The sequence below is a fragment of the Schistocerca gregaria genome, chromosome 3 (assembly GCF_023897955.1).
Source record: "Schistocerca gregaria isolate iqSchGreg1 chromosome 3, iqSchGreg1.2, whole genome shotgun sequence".
In the NCBI taxonomy this organism is placed as follows: domain Eukaryota; kingdom Metazoa; phylum Arthropoda; class Insecta; order Orthoptera; family Acrididae; genus Schistocerca; species Schistocerca gregaria.
In genome coordinates this window covers 945,118,587-945,143,663 of record NC_064922.1, presented here as the reverse complement: position 1 = coordinate 945,143,663, position 25,077 = coordinate 945,118,587, and the positions used below count along the sequence as shown (strand labels likewise).

The window sequence follows — 25,077 nt, the reverse complement described above, 5'->3', positions numbered from 1 at the left end:
CTACGCTTTACTGCAGAACACTTAGAAGATGCAAAAGGTTGAAACCTCCAATTAGTAAAATTTATGAGTTACTGTGTTGATAAACCTCTTGCGTTACTTGATTTTCAAACATCTGAGCAGAACTGAAAGTACTCAGACATTACTTATTCTGATCAACACTTAACTGACACACAATATTTTTTGCGTAACGCAATCTGACTTTCAATAATCCCTACAAAAGAGTGGCCATGACTAACGATAATGTATAGTCTACCTGTCATGAATCTCTTACCTCACAGAAATCTTCGTTACTGGAATTACTGCAATAGAGCGAGCGCCAATACTGCCAGCTAAATAAAAGATTCTAACTACTGATAGGCATAGTTAGCAAATGAAAGATTTTGATAGAGAACGAACAATGTATTTACCTTTATAATGTTCAAAAGACATCATATAAACATATCAGTTCATGATATCCAGTATTACAAATTTACTCTTTCTGATGGACACACGTCCAGATCGTGCGTTCTCAAAACTCCGCCATCTCTCTCCCCACATCCACCACTGCTGGCGGCTCACCTCCAACAGCGCAACGCTACGCGCTGTTAGCATCCAACTGCCCAACACTACAATAGCGACTATTTCAACAATGCCCACCAGCCACTGACTGCACACAGCACAGTCAGTGATTTTCATACAGAGCGCTACGTGGCGTTACCAACATAAAAACCTAAACAGCCTACTTACATAGCAAACAGCCTACTTACAAGGTCTACCAAAGAGACTGCCTACACTACGCTTGTAGACCCTCTTGTGGAGTACTGCTCAAATAGAATTAACGGAGTATATTGAGAAAGTTCAAAGAAGAATAGCACGTTTCGTATTATCGCGACATATGGGAGAGAATGTCACGGACGTGATACAGGAATTGGGATGGACATCATTAAACCAAAGACGTATCTCTTTGCAGCGGGGTCTTCTCACGAAATTTCAATCACCAACTTTCTCATCTGAATGCGAAAATAGTTCGTTGACGCCAACCTACAGGGGAGAAACGATCATCTTAGTAAAATAAGGGAAATTCTAGATCACACGGAAAGATGTAGTTGTTCGTTTCTCCTACACGCTCTTCGAGAGTGGAATAACAGAGAATTATTGTGAAGGTCGTTCGCTGAACTCTCTGCCAGGCACTTAAGTGTGATTTATAGAGTATGCATGCACATGTAGACCTAGAGCCCTACAGATACACCGGGTGATCAAAAAGCCAGTACAATTTTGAAAACTGAATAAATCACGGGATAATATAGATAGAGAGGTACAAATTGGCACACATGCTTGGAATCACATGGGGTTTTATTAGAACCAAAAAATACAGAAGTTCAAAAAATGTCCGACAGATGGATCTTCATCTGATCAGAATAGCAATAATTAGCATTACAAAGTAAGACAAAGCAAAGATGATGTTCTTTACAGGAAATGCTCAATATGTCCATCATCATTCGTCAACAATAGCTGTGGTCAAGGAATAAAATTGTGAACAGCACTGTAAAGCATGCCCGGAGTTATGGTGAGGCACTGGCGTCGGATGTTGTCTTTCAGCATCCCTATAGATGTCGGTCGATCACGATACACTTGCGACTTCAGCTAACCCCAAAGCCAATAATCGCACGGACTGAGGTCTGGGGACCTGGGAGGCCAAGCATGACGAAAGTGGCGGCTGAGCACACGATCATCACCAAATGACGCGCGCAAGACATCTTTATCGCGTCTAGAAATATGGGGTGGAGCGCCATCCTGCATAAACATCGTACGTTCCAGCAGGTGTTTATCAGCCAGGCTGGGGATGATGCGATTTTGTAACATATCGGCGTATCTCTCACCCGTCACGGTAGCTGTTATAAAACCAGTGTCACGCATTTCTTCCAAGAAAAAAGCCCCGATAACGGTAGATGTGGTAAATCCAACCCATACCGTGACTTTCTCGTCGTGCAATGGAATTTCCACGACAGTTCTAGGATTTTCGGTAGCCAAATCCTGCAGTTGTGGGAGTTGACAGACCCTCGGAGCGTGAAATGAGCTTTGTCGGTCCACAACGCGTTACTCAACCAATCGTCATCTTCCGCCATCTTTTGAAACGCCCACACCGCAAATGCCCTCCGCTTCACTAAATCGCCAGGTAACAGTTGATGATGCCGACGGATTTTGTACGGATAGCATCTTAGGGTACGCCTCAGTTCCAATCAAACAGTAGTGTATGGAATGCTGATGCGACGTGCGACTGCCCGAGCGTGACTTCCCCGTGCATAGACGAACCCGCTACGGTCTCCATTTCTTCCTGAACTGTCTCATCAGCCTTACGCCCTGTGCTCGGTCGGCCACTATGGGGTGTTTTCGACTGAACAACCCGTGCCTTCGAACTTCGAAATTATTCTCGCCCCAGCTGTATTTGTCAGCGGACCTTTACCCGGTCGAATCCCCTTCCTATTGTGATAGGATCGTAGCGCTGAACTAGCACATTCCCCATTCTGATAATACAGCTTCACTAAAATTACCTTTTCAGGTAACGTCAACACGCTGCGACTGCTGGCGCATCTGATTCTTTCTCTCATTACAGCTCCTTTTGTATATCATTGTCATGCCCAGTAACTGACGTTTTTGTGCCCAGTGCCATCTGCCAGACATTTTTTGAACTTTGTTTTTTTTTGTTCTAATAAAACCCCATGTCACTCCAAGCATGTGTGTCAATTTTTACCTCTCTATCTAAATTATTCCGTGGTTTTTAAGTTTTCAAGTTTGTAATGATTTTTTGATCACCCGGCACATGACTAGATGTTATGCCCCATTCACTTCCTGACTTAACACACAACGTAGCACATAGCTGCTCACACCACATGACTGAAGGGAGTCCTTTTCATAAGCGGTTGCTGACAACTACTTCAATCGATTCTACGCATCTTTCATCTTGTTCGGCAAAATTTTTCTCTAACCTACCAAAAGGCGCGCTGGAGGAACGACAAGAGCCCTGTCCAGTTTCCTGACAAGGAAAAGTTCACGTTGTCCATAACATTAAGTATCGATTGACACAGCTCATGGGTTGACACGATTGTTATTTCAAAAGTTGATAAATTAATTGATAGATAAATGGCATCAACCGATTTCCTTGGCACTTAGAGACGGCCGAAGGCTTGCCTAATCAGGGGACTGTCGTCTCGCGGGGGTGGAGTATTTTACCGAATGCAAGATTAATTATTCTCGATATTTCGCAAGACGGCGAAAATCCACAAAGGCTGACCAAACCGTTGTTCTGAAATTTGTGCCACAGATGCTTTGCAAAAGAGGGACAATAGACCACCTGAGGCGTCTCACCCTTCTCAAAATGGTCACCACTCCAGTAACCTCTGAGCTATGAGGCTATGCTTCGCTGTTCGGAACGTAACTGGCACCTTAGTTAGGTCGACTTTGGGATCTGCTTTGCGCTGACCTTGGTGTAGGGTCCAAGTTAACAAAAATTATTAGAATGGTGCTTACCATCTCAATCAACCACAGTTCTATTAGGCTGGTGCATAATCTCGCAGTTTTCTTTACTTTTTTTCTTTTTTTGCGTATCGGTATTCTCGTTGTTGTAATTCACTGATCCTATTTGAGTTAACATATTGTGATTTTGCCATTTGGAGATAGTCAGTGGTTCCGTGCACGCTAGAAAATGGAGTGCCAAATCGGAACATTTTCACGTATTCGATAGAGGGTGACAGAAGCGGAGGCAACCAGAACAATTTGTTCCGTCAATGGGGACAATACCGATGGATAGAGCACGGTAATAAAATGGTTTTCTCGTTTTAAGCAGGTTCTTTTTCACATTCTCCACGTTTAGGGTTTGATGAAAATCGTTTAAACGCATTAATGAACAATACCCCACGTCGGTGTACTCGAGAACTGGCAAATGCGATCAGCTGTGATCATCCCTCCATTGTGCGACATTTGCAATCGGGTATATAGGTAACGAATGTTCGAGGCCAAAATCACAACAATCAACGGGTGGCCGTATGTGCATATCTGCTTGCTTGTCATTAACTGGCTCGTGAACACCAACGACCTTCCCTACCCTGTATCGTTACTGATGAGAAATGTTGTCTTTATGCTAACATAGGGAAAAGAATGGAATGGTTGAGACCAAACACAGCAGCAGCCCCCGTTTCAAAGATCAGCACGCATCCACAAAAGGTGAGGCTGCCTGTCCGCATTGCGATAGACCAGGGGTTCCCAACAAAATTTTCTCGAGGACCCCCTCATCGAGCATGATTGGTACCTCGTCATATCACATTATCACGTACCTAAAAAAGCTAAATTAAGAGTCTTTTTATACGTTTTCTATTTTTGGTACTTAGAAAAAATATTGACCTATTCGTTATTGAAAAAATATTGAGCTTAAAACTTTTTCAATTTCGTCATCATTGTTATTGTTAAATTTTTGATTATTGCTCAAAATCTTTGTCTTCAAATCTAGGTGTTTAGTATAACAAACTCCTTAAAAAAATAAAAATTGAGTATGAACTGAAAATGACAGGAAAAAATTAAAACTGATTGTATTATTGGTCTTTCAAGTGTACTACACTCGAGATTGCATTGAGTAGACACGTATGAAAAATAAGAAAACACTATTTTCATACAAGGTATTATTTATTTGAAAAAATACTGTTTCAACAGAGTACTCCATCAGTACAAAGTTAGTTTTAATTTTCAGTTCTTAATGAGATGAGTACAATGTGCCCTTTGAGTCCATTATGTCTGACATATTAGGTTCCAAACTTGAAACTTTCACTCTGAAATCCGACCGCATGTCAAGCCAATTCCTATATATGTTTTTCATGAACGCTTTACAAACACTACTGTTTTAATACAGAATATTGAATATGTAAACAATACGGACTGTGAAAGCACTGGCAGTAAATTAACAATGGCCGATTGCGGTCTGAAAAGCGAGTTTTTGTGTAAAGTGACTGTCAGTTGCCAGCTGCAAAGAGGCAGCGCGCGCAGCCTAACGGCATACAGCAGAACTATTTGCCTCTATCTAGTTCTAGTTTCGCGCTAGAGTGTGCTAGTAGTGTCACTTGGCTCTAGGAAGACGCTAGACGCAGAAGTTATCGTTCGCTAAAGCTCTGCTCATGCAAGAAGCTGCCAAAAACAAAAATCTGTTACCGTACGAAGTATAAGTTAATGTATTTTTTATTCTAATAGGATCTTGTGGACCCCTTTGGCATAGCTCTCGAACCTCTGGGGGTCCGCGGACCACCTATTGGGAACCACTGCACTAGACTGTCAAAGAACACTATACAGGAGATGGACTGAGAAGTCATTCCATATCCACATTATTTACCTGATCTTGCACCCTCAGATTTTCACGTGTCACCTTTCTACCGAGAAACCCTCAAGGAACTTCTTTTACCGATGAAAATGCGCTCCGGGCATGGCTCAACGGGTTCTTCACCTCAAAACCACGTGATTGTCACAGACGCGGAATCGAGAAGTTACACAGCGTTCGCAGACTGTTGTAACTAGTGAAGGAGAACATACATTAATGGCGACTAAAATCTCTTTCATGTGTATCTGTTGTGTTTACTAAACTCATGGAAAGACGCTTCCAAGTTATGCACCAATGCAGTATCTTGGAGAATGTCGTAATTATCACTAACGCAGGTGTTTCCGCCGTTTTCATCTCTGCGCACGTGCTTCTTGTGGTTGGTAGCAGCTACGGAACGCACATGTTGGCAAGCTTTGATCAATAACACTGTCAGAAGTTCAAATGTGTGTGAAATCTTATGGGACTTAACTGCTAAGGTCGTCAGTCCCTAAGCTTACATGGTACTTAACCTAAATTGTCCTAAGGACAAACACACCCACCCATGCCCGAGGGAGGACTCCAACTTCCGCCTGGACCAGCCGCACAGTCCATGACTGCAGCGCCTGAGACCGCTCGGCTAATCCCGCACGGCACTGTCAGAAGTATTTCGGTTGTGATTCTCATAATGGTGCTACTGTTAGCATCCAGATTGGTAGGCATGATAACGCCAAGCAAGATTTCAGTATGGGTAATTTTTACTGCGCCTGCCTGTTCTCTCAGTTCTCTCTGCTACTTATCCATTTAACACAAGTCTCAGTGCGTGCTCTCTCTTTCTCTCTCCAAACAGAGGCTGAAGGACTTATTCGTTTTAATCACTTGCTTTATTTTTCTTGACCTAGAGCAGATATTTACATGCCAGGTTTGATCTGATTATACTCTAACAGGCTAACTCAGATATGAGTGTGTTTTTGGAACATCTTACGAGGCGTGTTTTTCAAGTAAGTACCGTTTTGAAATTAGAAAAAGATGTGCTAAGATATCTTAAAAATTTTATTTTTACATGAAAGCCATTATAGTATGATTCTTCTTTGTTTACGTTGTGTACTGAGTGTTTAAGATGCCTCCGTCGACTGTGAAGTATGGGCTGTTATAAGATTTCTTAGTGCTAAAGGCCTAAAAGCGATCAATGTTCCTCGTGAGATCTGTGCAGTTTACGGAGAAAACATTACGAGTGGTGGAATGGTAAGAAAGTGGGTGAGAGCACTTAAAGATGGCCGCACAAATGTGCATGATGAACAACGGAGTGGGCGTCCTTCGCTCGTTAATGAAAGTTTGGTGCAGGAAGTGGACAATAAGGAGAGAGCAAACAGAAGCTTTACGATTTCCTCCTTGCGGGATGACTTTCCTAATGCTTCTCGTATTGTTTTGTATGGCACTGTAACCGAGGACTTGAATTACCGAAAATTGTGCGCACGTTGGGTACCGAAAATGTCGACGGATGCGCACAAAACCAAACGTTTAGACAGTGCATTGACTTTCCTTGAATAGTACCACAACCACGGTGACGATTTCTGAAACCAGTCCATGGAAGTTGAGCAAGGGCATCGTTTTGCTGCAAGAGAATGCCCGTCCGCATGTGGCGAATCAGACGAAAGATCTCATCACATCTTTTCTATGGGAAACTCTAGACCATCCTCCGTACAGCCCCGATCTTGAGCCCAGTGACTATCATCTGTTCCTGCACTTGAAGAAACTCATGGGCGGTCAGCGTATTCAAGACGATGACGAAGTCAAAACAATGGTGATGCGGTGGTTAACAAATCAGGTGGCACACTTCAGTGAGGAGGGTATTAAAAAACTGGTACAACGTTATGACAAGTGCCTCAATATTGAAGCAAATTATGTAGGAAAGTAGATTAAGGTAAAGGCTTTCATGTAAAAATAAAATTATTGCGATATCTTAGCATGTCTTTTTTTTTTTTTTTAATTTCAAAGCGGTACGTACTTAAAAAACACGCCTGGTATTTTAATTTTTAACTGATCTGTATGTCTTCTGGTTAGTAGACCTCCCTTGTTGCCTCCTACTAATGTTGTTTTTAGCTATCAGAAACCTCTGGTAGACGAAATGGAGTCCTTTGTCGGCCATGGTCAAGGCAGCAGCAGTTTATCAGGTGACACTACGTGTTCTAGCTGACTGTGAAACAGCTGGCAGACAGCTTCAATAATTCCCCAGTCTTATCTTAATGTTCAATTATCAAAAACTACAGCAACTGCTCCAGTGATCAGTAAAACTTCACCCCTTTTTTTTAAATGGATGAGTGAATATTTGTGCTACTGCCAAAAATGTTGGTACAAACCTGTGGTAATAATTCGCCAAGCCCATGTGCGATGTGCGGCTGTCATTTAAATGTATAGCTGCTTTCGTAGCAGAATTGAACTACGTTCCATACTCATCAATTGTTTAAATAACGTTGCTGAATAGTTTACGGTTCTTCTCCGGTTTCGATGTACTCTGATTGTGACAATATGCCAGTGCAGTACAGGTGCTGAAGACAATGATGTGCCTGCATTCTTCCAAACTACAAACAATCTAATAATCTATTTGACAAAACCAAATAACTGAATGGCCGTTGGTACTAGAAGGAGAGATGCAGAAAGTGAACAACTAGAAAAAATTACGTCTGTGGACAGAAATGTCCACAGAACAGTTGTGGTGGGGCCGGTAAATAGCCCTTGTTGTCGTTACTTCGTTATAGTAAGCACTTCAGTTGTCTGTGCGTAGTTTACACCTACCTTCACCGTTTACAAAAGCCTGAAAACTGTTTCTGCGTTCAGCCAGAAAGCATACTGATCATATTTTCCAGTCTGCAAATGGTTCAAATGGCTCTGAGCACTACGCGACTTAACTTCTGAGGTCATCAATCGCCTAGAACTTACAACTACTTAAACCTAAGTAACCTAAGGACATCACACACATCCATTCTCGAGGCAGCATTCGAACCTGAGACCGTAGCGGTCGCTCGGCTCCAGACTGTAGCGCCCAGAACCGCACGGCCACTCCAGCCGGTTCCAGTCTCCAAGTTCACACAACTCTTCGAGCTCACTGAAAGAGAAGAAAGTTACTTCTTGCAATTTATTCACCAGAATCAGGCACTATGACTACAAATAAAAGTTTTGCATTCCAGACGATTGGTATGTTCTTTAAAACTTCACATGCACAAAATATAATAGTATCACAAGTGATAATAACAATATTCCTATCGGAAACAGCACTATCAACAGTTCAGAGGTTACTTGCACAGGAAGTTTCAAGTCTATCGTTCTGACTTCTAATCACCAAAAAAGTTGATTGCAAACCTTGAAAGTGGAAAATTAATCCCGCCACATGGCACATGATTTTGTCAACATTGTTCGTGTCACACAGACTGTTACTTCCGTGAAATCTAAGCGATCCAAGACAGTGTACGTCCTCGCTAGTTCACTTCCAAATTTTACGGAAACGGATTCTAGTCTTCCTAGCTTTGACGTCATCCGAAGCACAGCTCACGCATGCGTTTGACTGACGTGGACACGTTGATATCTCGGTGCAAAGTGTCTCTTGTCACTGCTTCTCTGGCCGTACTTACATATCGACAAGGCTGATGAACTATTCAGTTATCAGCTGTACACAACCCTTTCTGACCACGGGTTACCTGATCAGTCCTTCAGTATGCGATTTCTTCCAGTGGGGCTATGTAGAGGTAGAGGTTCCATCTTTCGAAGTCACTCTGCCAGAACCGATGGTTATTAGCTTCTCCATGTTCAGAGAATACATGACGCTGATTGCTTGAAGTTGCTTTACAACAGCACAGTTTTCTGTTCCACTTGAAAATAGTCTGGATGGGAAGGCTGAACTCGGCCGTGAACTTAGGTAATGTACATATCAGGAAATGAAGTGGCCTTAAATTAATAGAACTGACAATCCACGTTACTGTAGCTACCAAGAACATCAGATCAAGAGGGCTTGTTTAGATTTGCAGAAGGCTTTCGGCACCGTTCCTCAGAAGTGTCGTCTAATCAAACTGCGTGCCTGCCGAGTGTCGCCTCAGTTGTGCGACTGGATTCGTGATTTCCTGTCATAAAGGTCACAGTTCGTTGTAATAGAGGGAAAGTCATCGAGCAAAACAGAACTAATATCCGGCGTTCCGCAAGGAAGTGTTATAGGCCCTCTATTGTTCCTGATCTGAGTAGCCGTCTTAAAATGTTTGCAGATGATGCTGTCATTTACCGTCTTGTAAAGTCATCAGATGATCAAAACGACTTGCAAAAGGATTTACATAAGATATCTGTATGGTGCGAAAAGTGGCGATTGACCCTGAATAAAGAAAAGTACGAAGTTATTCACATGAGTACTAAAAGAAATCAGCTAAATTTCGATTACGCGATAAGTCACATAAATCTGAGGGCTGTAAATTCAGCTGAATACTTAGGTATTAGAATTACGAATAACCTAAATTGTAACGGTCACATGGATAATGTTGCGGGTAGAGCAAACCGAAGACTACGACTCACTGGAAGAACACTTAGAAGGTGCAACAGGTTTACTAAAGAGACTGCTTACACCACGCTTGTCCGCCCTATTCTGGAGTACTGCTGTTCGGTGTGGGATCCGCATCAGGTGGGACTGACGGATGACATCGAAAAAGTACAAAAAATGGCAGCTCGTTTTGTATTATCGCGAAATAGGGGGGAGAGTGTCACAGACACAATACGTGAATTGGATGAGCAATCATTAAAACAAAGGCGTTTTTCGTTGCGACGGGATCTTCTCATGAAATTTCAATCACCAGTTTTCTCCCGCGATTGCGAAAACATTCTGTTGGCACCCACCTACATAGGGAGAAATGATCATCACGATAAAATAAGAGAAATCAGGGCTGGCACGGAAATTTTTTTTCCCCCACGTGCCGTTAGAGCGTGGAACGGTAGAGTTACAGCATGAAGGTGGTTCATTGAACCCTCTGCCAGGCACTTTATTGTGAACAGCAGAGTAATCACGTAGATGTAGATGTAGATATGGAAATGAGCTTCAGACTGACCATCCATCTGTCATACTATATGTGGACCTAGCATTAAGGCCATTTAACATCTGTGTAGAATCTTCGTAATTTTCTTTGTATGACGATGGTAAACTCGTATATTTAAGTTCATTTTTCGTACAATCATCACCATCATCACAATCATCATCATTTTTAAACAAACTGTACAGTAAAGAATGTGTCGTAAGCGTAGTCCGTTTATGTTGAGACTCTGAACGATACGAAATAATGTTCCCATTTCTGATTGTTACTAGGTCGGTACACCAGCTGACTATGTACTCACTGGTGATAGCGGTGAGCCGACTGAGCGCGAACCCTTTCCTGGGGATAGTGGCGCAGGGGGCCGCCAAGCTGCCCGGCCACTTCATGGTGAACTACTGTGGGGCGAGGTTCGGTCGCCGTTGGTCCAGTGTCGCCAGTGCGCTGTTGGCTGCACTGGCCAGTCTCCTCGTCTTCTACCTGCTGACTGGTGAGCTGCACCCATGCGTCTTTGCTGATTTAGCCTCTATTTTGTCTAAAGTTGGATGAAAATGGTAAGGGATCACAGTTAGGTGTCCAATAGACAAGAAGACTGCTGCGGTAACCAACTGGGTCAATAATGAAATCAGTAGGGATGGAGCAAAGTCAACGTACAGTCATCTTGTGTAGAGACTATGATGGAGTGATACTAACAGATTGGAGATGGGTAAAACTGAAAGACAAGTAAACAGATTCTTTAAAAAAGTATTTTCGCTTTTCCCGTTGGTCATAGACTGTGGGAATGATTAAAAACCACATGTTAGACAATGACGAAAATCAGTAATAAATGACCAAGTACAGTAACACAGGATGATGTTTAATATACGCTGTTACATACTCGAATGTTTAGAATACCATCCCCAACGCAAATTTGGTATGGTGGAAGGGTTGTTCTGCCGTATATTCACCTTGGCCTAATGGCCTAGTGGAGGAAACTATTCTGTTTCGAGCAAGGGGTAATGCACTTAGTTTCCTATTTACAGCAATAAGTCATTGTAAGTAACTGAATCGATCATGAATGGGTTAGCAGATTTTATAGGGGATACAATACAAGTGCTAAAACGATATACTGCCCTAACTGGACACAAAAAATAATGGAATATGCTAATTAATACAATGTACAGCTATACAGGTAATTCATAAATTTAATCAGCACGAAAAGAATAGCAATAATGCTGACAGTGTGATCAATAGTAACATAAACAGAAGTCTACTGAAATTTGACCTAAATCATGAAGCGAATTTAAGTACTCTCTGTGTCAATATTCAGCCACTTTACAATAGGGCAGAACAAAAATGAGACAAAAAAATAAAAATAAAAACAAAAAATATATAACTTAGGAAAAAAACCCAGTTTGCTGGTGCTAGATAGCAGTCTTAGTGGTTCACAACTTCTGGTTGTTGCCTGCTTTTCGGCCACAGATATCCCTGTAAATGAAACGCGATCTACATGAACTGATAAAGCTGAATTACGAGTCTCATTTACCATAATCAGCACTATAATTTCCGAGTACATTATCAGAGGAACATGACATTTGTTAAATCAACTGTTTGGTGCAAGCACTGTATACAGCTGCAAAATATAATCAATTCTGAAAGTGGAGACCATCCACAGCTCAAAAATCATCTCAAGCCCAGAAACATGGATTCAATCCAATATTCCTTGCTTAGGAAATATACAAAAACAAATAATTATAAGTTATTTCTGCTGTAAGCTGTTGGCAATTCTTATTATAATTATACATAAAATGGTTGTTTAAGAAACAGTATGAAATTCAGTTACAGGAGAGTAACAACAGTTACTCTATTTTTCAAGTTAAGCACTCCGTTGTTTGTAACCAAGTATAAATGCCCACATATTATAAGATGAAATTTTCTTGTGATATGCGTCTGTTTGAAAATAAGGACTACCACACTGAACTTGTTACAATAATCATCTGAGAAGCATACTCAAAATCAATAAACTTTATCAGATGACATCTCAAAATTGAAACCCAGTTTATTTTAGGGTATACTTCTTAATAGAAATATAATTTATTGTTAGAAGATGCAAATGTACATTATATGTTTTATCACACTAGGTTGTAGGTTTATAGAGACACATTATCAATGTGTGTACTGAAACAAAAAATTGTGATCACATATTAAAGAACTGGATAATATGTTTACAAGAGATAAATGTTATGATTAGTGCTTTTGTGCCTAATCTAAAATACTGAAAATGCTGTAGAATCTCTGCAGAATTTATATTATTCCTATATTATTCGATCATAGGTTTCTTTATTCACGATATACCAAATACTTGTCAGATGTACATTTAAAGATAGTATGTTCCAATCATTATTGCTACAATTTGTTAAAATGTTTGATGTGTTGCGATACAAATATAATACAAAATTGTGGGTTGAATACTTATAAATTAACTGCATAGTTCAATGAACATACTATTTATTGAAGATAATTATGGTACCTTTTATGTCCTTTATACTGACTGTTTGGAGCTCTTGACAAGATTAAATAATTCTAGTTACACTTAGCAAAAGCAGAAACGGTTGAAGTAAAAATGAAGAAGAAGTGAAATGGTGCCTCTGTTTTAATTTAAACTTTTAAAGAGTCGGCTACAAAGTGTAACACTATGACTGTCAATAACACAGACGGAATATAATGTAAATGTAGAAAAAAATTGGAGTATTTCAAACAAATTGAGTTAAAATGGGATATATTACATCAAGAAGGGAATTCAAACATTTAATAAAAAAAGGAATCTTAGATCTGAAACTTGATTAACATAGCCATACTGATCAAATTTCAATTGTTATCATTAAATTATGAGCGTACGTCTGGAACCTGTAGAAAAAAGGGGTAAAGGGTCAAAAGAGTTGCCCATATTATGAATTACAGCCTGTTTGTTAACACCTATGTGTGTCTGTGCCAGGCTGGATTTACATGTCTACACTCGAACTACAGTAACACAAAAAGCTAAAAACGAAAGTGCTGAAACAGTTTGCAGAATTCACAGACATATGGCGTACATAATGTGTCTTCAGTCTGTTATAGTAAGGCTGTGGTGTTCCTGTTTAATTGCTTTCCAAGAGAAGGGAGAAAGGTTAATATGTTAGCTCGCTCTGTAATTGGCAGGTGAACGTATATCTCTTTCTCAGAACTGAACATACAAAACTTCTCTTTCTGCACAGAACACATCGAGGGCGCAGCCATCGTGATGGCGACAATGCTGATGCAGTTGAGCACCGTCGCCGGTATGGGCATGGCCAACCTGCAGAGCATCGAGTTGCACCCCACGTGTCTCCGCCAGATCGCAACGAGTGTTGAGTATGCTGTTGCTGGGATTTCCATGTCTTCCCTGCCCTACCTGGCGCTGATGGTACGTGAAATGTGAGATGTCGCACATCAGTAGGTGGAAAAAAGCGTTACTGCTCGATTACGAGGTTTTTCGTCCAAGTTCAGTCGCAGACGCATCATGGGAGGTGTTTTGGATGGTACAGAAGTATACTGTTAAAAATTTGAGAGCACACGATCGAAGAAGCTCTAAGTACACTATTAGTTCCTCAGAAGTACACTATCTGTACTATCGGGACCCCCTTCTGTAAAGCGGAATCGACCACTAGATGTCACGAGAGACAGACGCGCCATTATAATACGAGGCGGAGAGCACTGCGTTGTCAGTAGAGAAGCAGGAACACCAGAATTGGACTGTCGAAAGAGCTCAGTCACTTCGAAGGTGGACTATCCACTGGCTTTCACCTAATTATGTGAAGTGAAAACACGAAGGGACCACCACAGCTAAACCAAAATCAGACAGACTTCGTCAGACCTCATGTACTGACCAACTGGGACCATCGAGCATTGCGGAGTGTATTCCTCAACAGTCCAACGAAATCAGATGAGGTAATCACTCGGGAGTTCCAAAGTGATAGCACAGTGACTGTACGTAGGGAGTAAAAAAAAGGATGGCGTGCAATGGTCGATGAGGGGTTCTTAACCCATCCGTTTTAGTAGTCAGTTCTAAGTGACACTTGAGGAGGTGTAAAGAATGACGTGTAACCGCCCTGTTCAGTTGTTAAAAACCTAGTCAGCTGGTCTCATAATTTTGAAATGAGAGTTAGTATGAACGTCGCGGAATAAATATTTCGTGTGAAGCGCCGTTGCGACAGAGGTAAAGGTCAGTTGTGGAAACTAAGCCACTGAATATTAAAAGTAACGTTCTGACGTAATATTCTGGCAAAAATTAATAATGCGGATAATAAAATTAAAACCGTAGGTAATGTTGTCAAATGGGAGACGGGTCAACCTCACAGTGCACAGCATACCATGGCAATAAAGCTAAATGACGATGTTTTGAGTGATAATTCACAAGTTGCAAGTATTTTTTAACAATCGCTTTCTGAATGTAGCAGCAAAAATTGGGTTAAAGAGTTCAGTTGAAGAAGCAAAAAATATGTTAAAAATGTCACTCACCAGGACTTTAGGCCTTTAGAAATAGCACCAACATCCCCCACTGAAATTAAGGGATTTATAAATATACTGAAAAACAAGAGCTCATCTGGTGTTGATGGAGTCTCTAACAGAATTTTGAACAGTTATTCTAATTTAATAAGTGGAGTCCTTACTTATGTATGTAATGCTTCGCTGGCACGGGGAAGTTTTCCAGACAGATTGAAATGCGCAATTTTCAAACCTCTTCATAAGAAAGAGGACAAGAGTGACTTAAATAATTGTAGACCATTCTCATTTCTGACTTCATTTTCTAAAATATTCGAAAAAGTTATGTATTTAAGAGTAGTCTCACATTTAAGTGAAAATAATTTACTCAGCATGTCACAGTTCAGATTGTGGAAAGGTTACTCGACTGACAATGCTATCTACACATTTACCCATCAAATAGTACGAGCCCTAAATAACAAATTATCGCTAGTTGGTTTTTTTGTGATCTTTCCGTGGCATTTGACTGTGTAGATCATCACACTGTTTGAAAAACACAGGTTTTATGGAATTGAAGGCTATACACACAGCAGGTTTGAATCATACTTAACGAACAGAAAGTAATAAGCTGTGCTGAATAGCACAAATAATGTTGGGAGGGTGGTAAATTCTAATGAATTGGGAGTTATCACAAAGGGAGTACCACAGATTTCAATTTTGGGTCACCTGCTGTTCCTTATTCTTGTGAATGATCTCTCACTTAACATTCAGGAAGCAGAACTAGTACTTTTTGCTGATGACACGAGTGTTATAATAAACCCCACTCCAGGAAAAGCAGCTGAAAATAGTGTTAAGTATGTCTTCCAAAGAATTATTAAGTGGTTCTCAGAAAATGGACTCTCCCTTAATTTTGAAAAAGCCCACTGTATCCAGTTCTATACACCAAACAGAGTCATACCGACAATTGATGTAGCATATGAACAGGGCTAAGAGAGCATATTTCTCCAAAAATTTGGGTGTTCACATTGATGACAACTTGAAATGGAAGAAGCATATTACTGAGCTTCTCAAACAATTAAGTTCAGCTTCTTTCGCTCTTCGTATAATCGCTTGTATTGGTAATAAACAGATCAGCCTCCTAACGTACATTGCATATTCCCACTCAACAATGTCTTATGGAATAGTTTTCTGGGGTAACTCACCATGAAGTGTTGTTTGCACAAAATAGAGCAGTGAGAATAATTAGTGCTGTTTACCCAAGGACATCACGTGGGCACCTATTCAAGGAGTTAGGTATTTTACCTGCATCATCAGAGTACATATTTTCGCTAATGAAATTCGTTTTAAATAATCCACTCAATTCGTGAGAACAGTGATGTTCATACGTACAACACGAGGAAAAAATGATCTTTCCTATCTGTTATTGAAGCTGTCAGTTGCTCAAAAAGGAGTACATTAATTCAGCAACAAAAATCTTTGATCCTTTTCCTAACAACATAAAGTGTCTGGCAGGTAGCAGATCAAGTTTTAAATCTAGCGTAAAATCATTTCTTTTGAACAACTCCTTTTATTTCATTGACGAGTTTCTGTTTCTGAACTGGTAAAAAAAAAAGTACCTCTAAATGTAGTTGTCTGTGTAGGACTAAAAATTTCAGTAATATTAATATTAGAACTATTCATGTGTGTACATATATATATTGCAATCTTACTTGTTCCACATCATATCGATAAAATAATGGCGAAAATGACATAAGTAAACTAAACTAAATTAAGGAATACTTACGACTGACTACACAAAATAAGACACGCACACTCGCGTGTGAGTTGTTCAAAATAAGAATTAATACTGTAAGGAAAATGGTTAATGAGTATAGTTACGGCGGTACACATTCAGCTGCATGCGAACGTACGATCGGAACAGAGGCACGTACATTCTAAGTACTCTCATTCCACATGGCCTGTGGAAAAGAATTGTAGTTAAAATGCATATATTCATCTGAGAAAGAAAATAATCGTGCTTCGGAATTAAATCAAAAGAAAGACTGCAGGTTCTGAATGTCGCTGCAAATATGACCAGGATATTGAAATTGACGTCGGCGGCCACGAAGGGAAAGAGATGAACACATTCACGTACCTCTGTTGTCGAACAGCGCCCTCGTGAAGATCGTTGCCTCCATCTAAATTCTCCATACAAAATTACAATAATAACAATCTTCCAGAGTTACAGAAGCTGTGATTCATGGTATCGTAAATGAGAAAATCGTATTGTTCGAGAAGTTCACTTGGAATTACAGAGCACTTCGTTTATACTTCTTATCACCAGGACATGAGAACAACGAAAGGAAACTAATATAAAAAGTAATAAACGAAGAGCGTAAATCTTCCTTTGTCCCTCAGTGTTAAACACTTTTCAAATGAATCTTCGGTATGAGAGTCCAATAATTATCTATACATTACTCAATGAGAAAAAAATATTACGTTTCTTCATATTGCCTCCTAGGGCGAATTGTCCGAAGAAATGTCAAATGAGCCACTATACACTTGTAGTTCTTTCTCTCCTTTACACGCGTACTTCAATTGCACTGTTCGTGTCTTTTAAGGGATTTCTCTTCACCACTTTGCTTATATAGTTCTGGTGCCGGCCGTGGCACTTAGCTTATCATCTACATCTACATCCATACTTCGCAACCCACCCGACGGTGTGTGGCCGAGGGTACCTTGAGTACCTCTATCGGTTCTCCCTTCTATTCCAGTCTCGTTCGTGGACAGAAAAATTCTCAGTATGCCTCTGTGTGCTCTAATCTTTATCCTCATGGTCTCTTCGCGAGATATACGGAGGAGGGAGCAATATACACTAATCCGCCAGCCGGATTCGTGCCGGTTACCGGCACGTCTTCCCGCCTGGAAAGCAGTGCGTTAGACCGCACGGCTAACCGGGCGGGCTTGGGCTCACACTTAGAAGTGAACGGTATGCGGCGACGGTAGACCGAACAACGTGATGGTGTGTTATGGGCTGGAGCGATCTTCGGGGACAGCGATCATTCAAGGCCCCTCCAGCCATCCAGATTTACCTTCTCCGTGATTTCCTTAAACCGCTTATGGCAAGAACCTTCTGAAACCTGAAATGAATACTGGTAAACAATTTTGTGACTTTCACAATTTTGTGGCTTTCCAATGTGTACCAGTTTTCCGACAGTTATTCATAGCTGCATTCGCGTTATACAATGTATAACACTACCGTCCGCTACTGCTATACCGTAACATTAAAGTTGTAGGCAGATAGTGAAATAAAACTATCTTGTTAAAGCAATTATGGTATAAAGCAACAGAGCAGTGTTACACTCTGAGAGGCATTTTGTTATGTTGACCGTGTTTTACCTAACGGAGGTCGCTTATCGGAAATGAAAGTCAGAATTATGTAAATATTTGAACAGTAACAAACAAAATTTTGCCTATCTGCACTGTTCAACGGATAAATAAAACGGTCGCCAGCCTAATTACGCAGGAGAAAGATTAACGTTCTTGTTTAAGAAAGTAGGTATAAGTAACTTCAGTGGACAAACACAACTTATATTTTGCCACACGCGAGTGCAACGAACTCTGACACCTGCATTTGTTCACGGTCAAGATCGGAAGTTAACAGAGCAGAACAAACTATTTGCATAAATGTAACAGATACAGAAACACACTATTACTTTCAGGGCTTACACAAACTGAATGGTCTTTATAACGTTATTATTACTATTCACTGCAGAATCATTAATTGGATATAGGTTAAGACTCTCTCAGTTAAATACTTAACTATTTAAAATGAAAGTTAATTGGAATGCACTAACAGGTTGCTTTTCACTATCATTTGAATAAAGAAATTATGGTTTTCTTTCCGTTACTTGTTACCGAGCATTAACACAATAGAGAAACTGTGGATCCTGTTATACTATTAATATGCACTTCTAATACACAAAAGAAACAAACACTTAGCAAACACGAGTATATAACGTTTCACAACTGCAGTTTTCCACTTTTACTACAGTGAGAGACAAAATTAACATATATGTAAGATACTGACTCACCTTCTGCGATTCACGACAGGCAGTAATGTGATCATTTACTAAGCAAAACTTTATAAGCCTCAGTCTTAAGAATTCTTGATTTGGAGTTGGTAACAACACATTAATAAGCAGTTTTACTAGGAAAATTATTTTCAGCAAGCATCATTAACTTTAACTTACTCTCTTGCCACATTAACTTTAACTTTCTTTTTTCTATGTTCAAGAGGCATTAATTAGCAAAAAGACTGCTCTTTAATGTTCTTTCAGTAGGGACACTCGGTAATCAGTTTAGTTCAAACGGAGAGGAACCTGAGAGGTGTTTTAACAAGGAAAAAATCAAGGTAGGTACATGAATTCAGTTACCTTATATTTGTGCACACTAAAGCATCCAATGAGCTGATCCTTCACTGTACATTATTATGGCATTCCGACACAGTGATTGCGCAATGTGGTGGCCATTGCATGTTGGTAGGTGGAATTGCAGGTAGAACTGCTGGGCTCTGTCATTTCTTGGTGGTGATGATAGATACAAATTCCAGAATGGCATTGGAAAGCGGCAGGAAAAGCCTTTCTCGGAACCAGCGCAATATGCAACACTTACATGACAGTGCACAGTTTGGTAACTTGTCCCCGAGTCGTAGCTCGTCGCCGACTGACTATCACTTCCACCTTTCCTACATAGACCAGCCACAATTTACGCGCGCTACACAGGTCCATTCCTGAGGGGAACCACAACAACTTTTACATACAGAATAACTAAGAGCCCTAAGTGAGGATCAGCAGTTTACATAACAGTAACCAAATACATGAAATAAAACAGAACAATTGCACATATTGACATTTCTACCAAAAATTTTTCACACAAAAATTGTTCCCTCCAAATGGGACAAAGAATTTAAATGACAGATACACTACATTGCATAGAATCAAATCAAGACATCAAAGTTCTCACAAAGAAAGGAGTATACAGTTTTGTGTTATTGATTCATTCAAACAACATTTACTGAAGCTCAACTATGTAACATTAAATGAAACAAAAGCAAAATAAATCAGTAGAGAATTCGAGATATGGTGTTACAAATGGGCACTCATAAGTTGTTCATGTGATGTCAAAAAATTGAACAACACTGTACAGCAGTGCTGTCCATCTTTCTTATGTGTTTATTGTTTTGACACATTTAACTCATGCCTAAGGGGATGCTTTTGCTGTCGTCAACATGGTCGCTGTTATAGCATTTCTACTGCAATTGCTACTAACACAAACGTATAGTACTGTAATAGTATTTCAAAGAATTATAATTAAAATAGCATGGATTTACAACTTACATAATTAACGTGAATTTTAGTACTGCATAATCGCTGTAAGTTCAGAAACATCTGATGTGTACCTGCTACGAGCTGTTCTTAATGTGTCATCTAAATGTGAGTCTGTCAGACTGGATCGATATTTTCTTGACGCTGCTCGTTAAGTGAAAATGTGACGTCACAGAAGGCAGTGCTGCTATATGCAGGACGACAAAAGCAACAAAAGAATGTCAACACTTGACAGTGGCCGAGGAGTATTGGACCGAAAGCCCGTGGATTTTAAACCATTCGCTGCTGCTGGAAGCTCGAAAGAATTTTATCGCTCATCGGCTGTAGTTTTTCTACACGAGTTACAAGAAATTCTGGAGACGAATCATCCTTAGCATAAACAGCAAGAAATCCATTATTCTTCCGAGTCACTGATGGCAACCCATCTGTTGTTACAGCAACAAGTTTAGGCAGGAGACTTGCTACCTTTCGTAATTGTCAGGAATGTATTAAATATGTCTCACGCTCATCAAGTGGCAACACTTTTACAAACTCCTTCTTAACATAAAATCGTGAAAGACCATCCTAAAAAACATACGACTCCCCTATATCGGAAATATATGTGCTTCCGTCAGACAGAAGTGAATAATAATCATACTCTTTCAGGTCCTGATATAACTAGGATTCTAAATTTTTAGAAACCTGTTCTAAGCGCAGATTTATCTTTGTGACAGTCTAACACAGATTCCGTGATACTGATCATTGCATCTTTAACTACCTCCCCATAACTGAATGGTTTTATCTTTTCGCTACGACATAACAGACTTTGTAAGAGGCCAATTTAGATTTCAAGTCTCTGACTCTATATTTTCTTAATTCAGATTTAACAGGGAAGTGAGCGCTAAAGTCTGTGTGATTTGTCGAAAACGACATTCTACATTACTTTTCTTGGGAACAAACACACAACCTTATCACAATAAATACATGGGTTTTTCTCTTAATTCGAGAAAACAATATTGCTCCTACCAGTCGCTGTTAAAATTGTAGGTTCTCTGTCTTTTACCCATACTTTATTATGAACTAGGTGTCACAAACTCACAAGCTCTCAATTTATTGTGGGTAGTGTCAAATACATTGTACAGGAATATGCTATTGGAAGAATCAACAATATAAAGAAAGAACTTATTGTTTGTGGCATAGTTTTGTTGAGACTAAAGTGACTGTCTTCCATTACAGAACTGCGGTCTAAATTCTAATGTTTGTCCAGAGTAGTAACGAGTACAGCTTTGTGTAATAAAATGTGTTCTTCTGAAATTTGTTTTAATAACAGAAAATGTCGGTGTTTAAATTTGTTTATGAAGGGTGCAAGGAGAACGTATCATGGGCACCGTGGTTCGTGGAGCTGCTGGGTTGGACAACCCTGCTGTAAGCCTTTATTCTTCGCTTAGGGCAGTGATTCCCAACCTTTCTTAGTGGAATCAGACATTAGTTAGTACCCCAACCCCACGGCCTGCCATCTGTTGCCCCTCCCCCACACCCAACCTTACCACCAAATGTAGCACCTAACTAAAGTGTAGAATGAAAGACTTTTCTGGGAACACTTTTATTTTTAAAGTGATAAAAGATGAATTATATTTAGTTGGTGTACGTGTGTTTGTGTGTGCATGTGTGAGGAATTCGTGGTGCATCACAACTCCTACTCAGAAAAGGAAAGCTAACTACTCACAGTGAGTGTAGACACTTCTTACAAGGCGTGCTTCCCCTCCATTACCGCTTTCCATTGCGGCACTTGTTTGACCTGCACGCTGCAGCCCCATTTGAAATCAAACAAGTTCAGATGTGTGTGCCATACTTACTGTTCGTACATCACTTCATTGCTGTGCTCCTTACTTCTGAACTGGCAGATTTGGGCAACTTCACGCTGTTAATGCTTTGTATCTAACCAATTTTGTAAAATAATAATAAAACCGTGCACAACACTATAGTGCACAACTTATAGTTACTGGCTTGTTGTGTTGTCAATTAAAGCGAGTTATGAAGCAGTTTCTGGATCACTGCTGTTTCTACCTATAAATTGGAGAAGACATTTTCTTGAAATATTTATCCTTGGTTACGTATATGTGTCTCTTTTATCATTAGCGAGAACGCTACCGCACGACCACGAGATGCGGGCTCAGGACGGACATTCCAGAGAAAATTCAATGTACGCGATGTTCCAGAAAAGCTAACAATTTTATCAGTTGTAAAAAAGCTGTTGAAAACTGATGAGCTAAATGGTTACAGCTGCAATCATAGACCACCATTTAGTGCAGATGTTACTGATGATGTGCAGAGAAGTTCTCTCCAAGGTAATCGTTGCACCGATTGAGCCAGGAGACAGGTATTTCATATGGCACATGTCAGAGAGCTCCGATTACATCGGCATTGCACTCACACTGAGTGCATGTGATGCAACGATGCAAGAAACAGATCATCAGAAAAGAATGCATTACTGGCGATCGTTTCAGGAGTTTCTAATTCAACAGCCTCTCCATAACTTAGTTTACAGGTGAGGCCTGGTTGCATCTTCCAGGTTACACCAACACACGAAGCAGTAGACGCTGGGTTGGTGTTAACCCCCATATCATCCACGAAACAGCAGTATATGATGAAAAGGCTGGAGTGTGGCGCATGGTGTCAGCTTCCAGAATTGTTGGCCCCGTTTTCCTTGATATGACTGAAGACCCTACAGTTTATAAGGGCATCTTCAATGCATTTCTGGAGCAGCTGGATGACGTCGAAACAAAACAGGTATTGTACAAGATAGAGCAACATGACACATGTTTTGCGCTTCTATGCAACTTGTAACACGTTTCTACGGTGATCAATGATCTCAAAAAATTTGTGCTCTCCCCGATCACCTGACCAACCCCCTTCTGACCCCCCTCCCCCTCGTCAGGCTGGGCAAATCTTAAATCGGAATTTACAACAAAAACAGACCACGGACAACTGCAGAAGTTCGTGAGGCCATTAGTCACGAAATAAACAACACTGGCAAGGATACACGTCGCAGAACGCCAAGGGATATGGTGAAACGAATACAGTTGTGCATCGATGTTGGTGGATGACACTTCCAGCATTTCCTATGAGGTCTTTGTATGTCTGCATGTATGTATTTAATCTCCAAGTTGTATATTGGCTGCCAAAGTTGTAAATGCGTCCCATTATAGGTTCAAATGTTATAAAATAGTTCAAGTTCATATGGATCGCACTGAATGTAAGTACAAGGATATACCAGGTTTGCAAATTAGAGAATTAGATAATTAGATAATAGAGAATTAGATAATAGAGAATTAGAGAATTAGATAAAATGAATGTTGAAGTTGAGTTTTCAGATAGTGTCAGGTGTGCTTAGGTGCTCATTGTGTAGCAGGAGATGTGGGAATTTGATAAGGGTGGTAAAGGGTACAATGAGGGAAACTAAGTAAATGTTGAAATGGAGAACAGGGTTCATGATGCTCACGGATTTAGAGGGAGTAATAGAACTTTGGTGGAGAATACGTCAGTGCAACACTGGCATAGCAGACTATAGGTCAGATCATGGTACATGACGAGGATAGTTTAGGGGTACAATCCCTTTTCGCCCAGTTAATAGGTTTTGTAATCTCCTTCTGGTGCATGCTTTCTGTTGGATGGTTGTCAGGGGACTTTTAGAGTCTTATTAATTCACGTGGAAACGTATCTGCGGTTAGTACCTCTTATTCTCACTACTTACAAGTATGTTTTCCTTTCGCAGGATGACAAGCGACTTCCCTTCGCCATCCTCTGTGCCCTCGAGTTGATGGTAGCGTTTTCTGTGTCGTTCCTGCCAGAATCTGCGTTGCGGCGATTACCAGAGACGTTAAGGGATGGTGCCGTCTTTGGCAGAGGGCAACCATACTGGAGCTGGAAACCAAAACCACCTCTTCAGTACGCCACAGGATAAACGAGTTCCAGAACTTCCTTATAGCGTAGTTCTACACTGGTCATAGTGTAGCAGCTGACATGTTTATGCGACGCTAGCAGCCTAAGACTTCTGTTTGCTGACATCTTACATGACTTGCTCGGCCTGCTATGAGTGATTAACAGTGCAGTTCGAACTTTTTTTCTAATCTGTAAACAGTAGCACGAAAACTAAGGCTGACCATGATTAGATTATAAATTTACTCTCTGGTGCAACTAGCGACTCCGCAGAATCAGTTTTTACAAGACACAGGCAATAATTACTGGACGAACTACTTGTAGGGTCCATCTCCACGTCCATCTCCATGGTTTCTGTCTGACCATTTATGACCGCCCTATCCAATAAACGCTACACCAAACTAAACCGACATACAAACCGCAAATACTGGCTGTCCAAAGAAAAAAATCTCACAATAGACTAAAACTACACGCTGCACAACTAACACCCTTAATCTGAGGACTAATCCTTTTATGCCAACGTCGCCTGGATTTATACCCCCTTACACCCACACCTTTAATTTTAACACTCCCCCAAAAATGATACTATGCAACCCTCCTCGCTCTCTGTATCCACCCACTACCTCCTCCACCACATGTTACACCAACAAGCGCTCCACATCCTATCCCAAAAAAAAATTAATCGCCTCCCACAACCTGTCCACGAAATCCCATCCAGAGATCTACCCATCCTTCCATCTTTAACAGAAATCTCTTCTTGCTTCCATGTGTGTGTGTGTTACAGTTCGCAACCCCAAAGCACTTTTCTGGGTCCTTCTCCTCAACTCTTCACTCCCACATTCTTTCGAAAACGCATTTAAGCAGGTGAAATGTTAAATAGAATTGTTATTGAGAGTGGTGTAATTATATATGGATATAAACGCCACCTACTCTTTGCATA

The 25,077-nt window shown here is 40.5% G+C and overlaps 1 protein-coding gene across 1 annotated transcript in view; it reads left to right on the top strand.

Moving 5' to 3' along the window:
* Nucleotides 1-24,793, top strand: part of LOC126355870 (solute carrier family 22 member 7-like) — a 160,689-nt gene extending 135,896 nt beyond the window's left edge. The window contains exons 7-9 of the mRNA XM_050006370.1: nucleotides 10,650-10,864; nucleotides 13,608-13,795; nucleotides 23,974-24,793. Of these exons, the coding sequence (XP_049862327.1) occupies nucleotides 10,650-10,864; nucleotides 13,608-13,795; nucleotides 23,974-24,162 (592 nt within the window). The 3' untranslated portion in view covers nucleotides 24,163-24,793. The remainder of the gene's footprint in view (nucleotides 1-10,649; nucleotides 10,865-13,607; nucleotides 13,796-23,973) is intronic.
* Nucleotides 24,794-25,077: the final 284 nt, after the last annotated feature.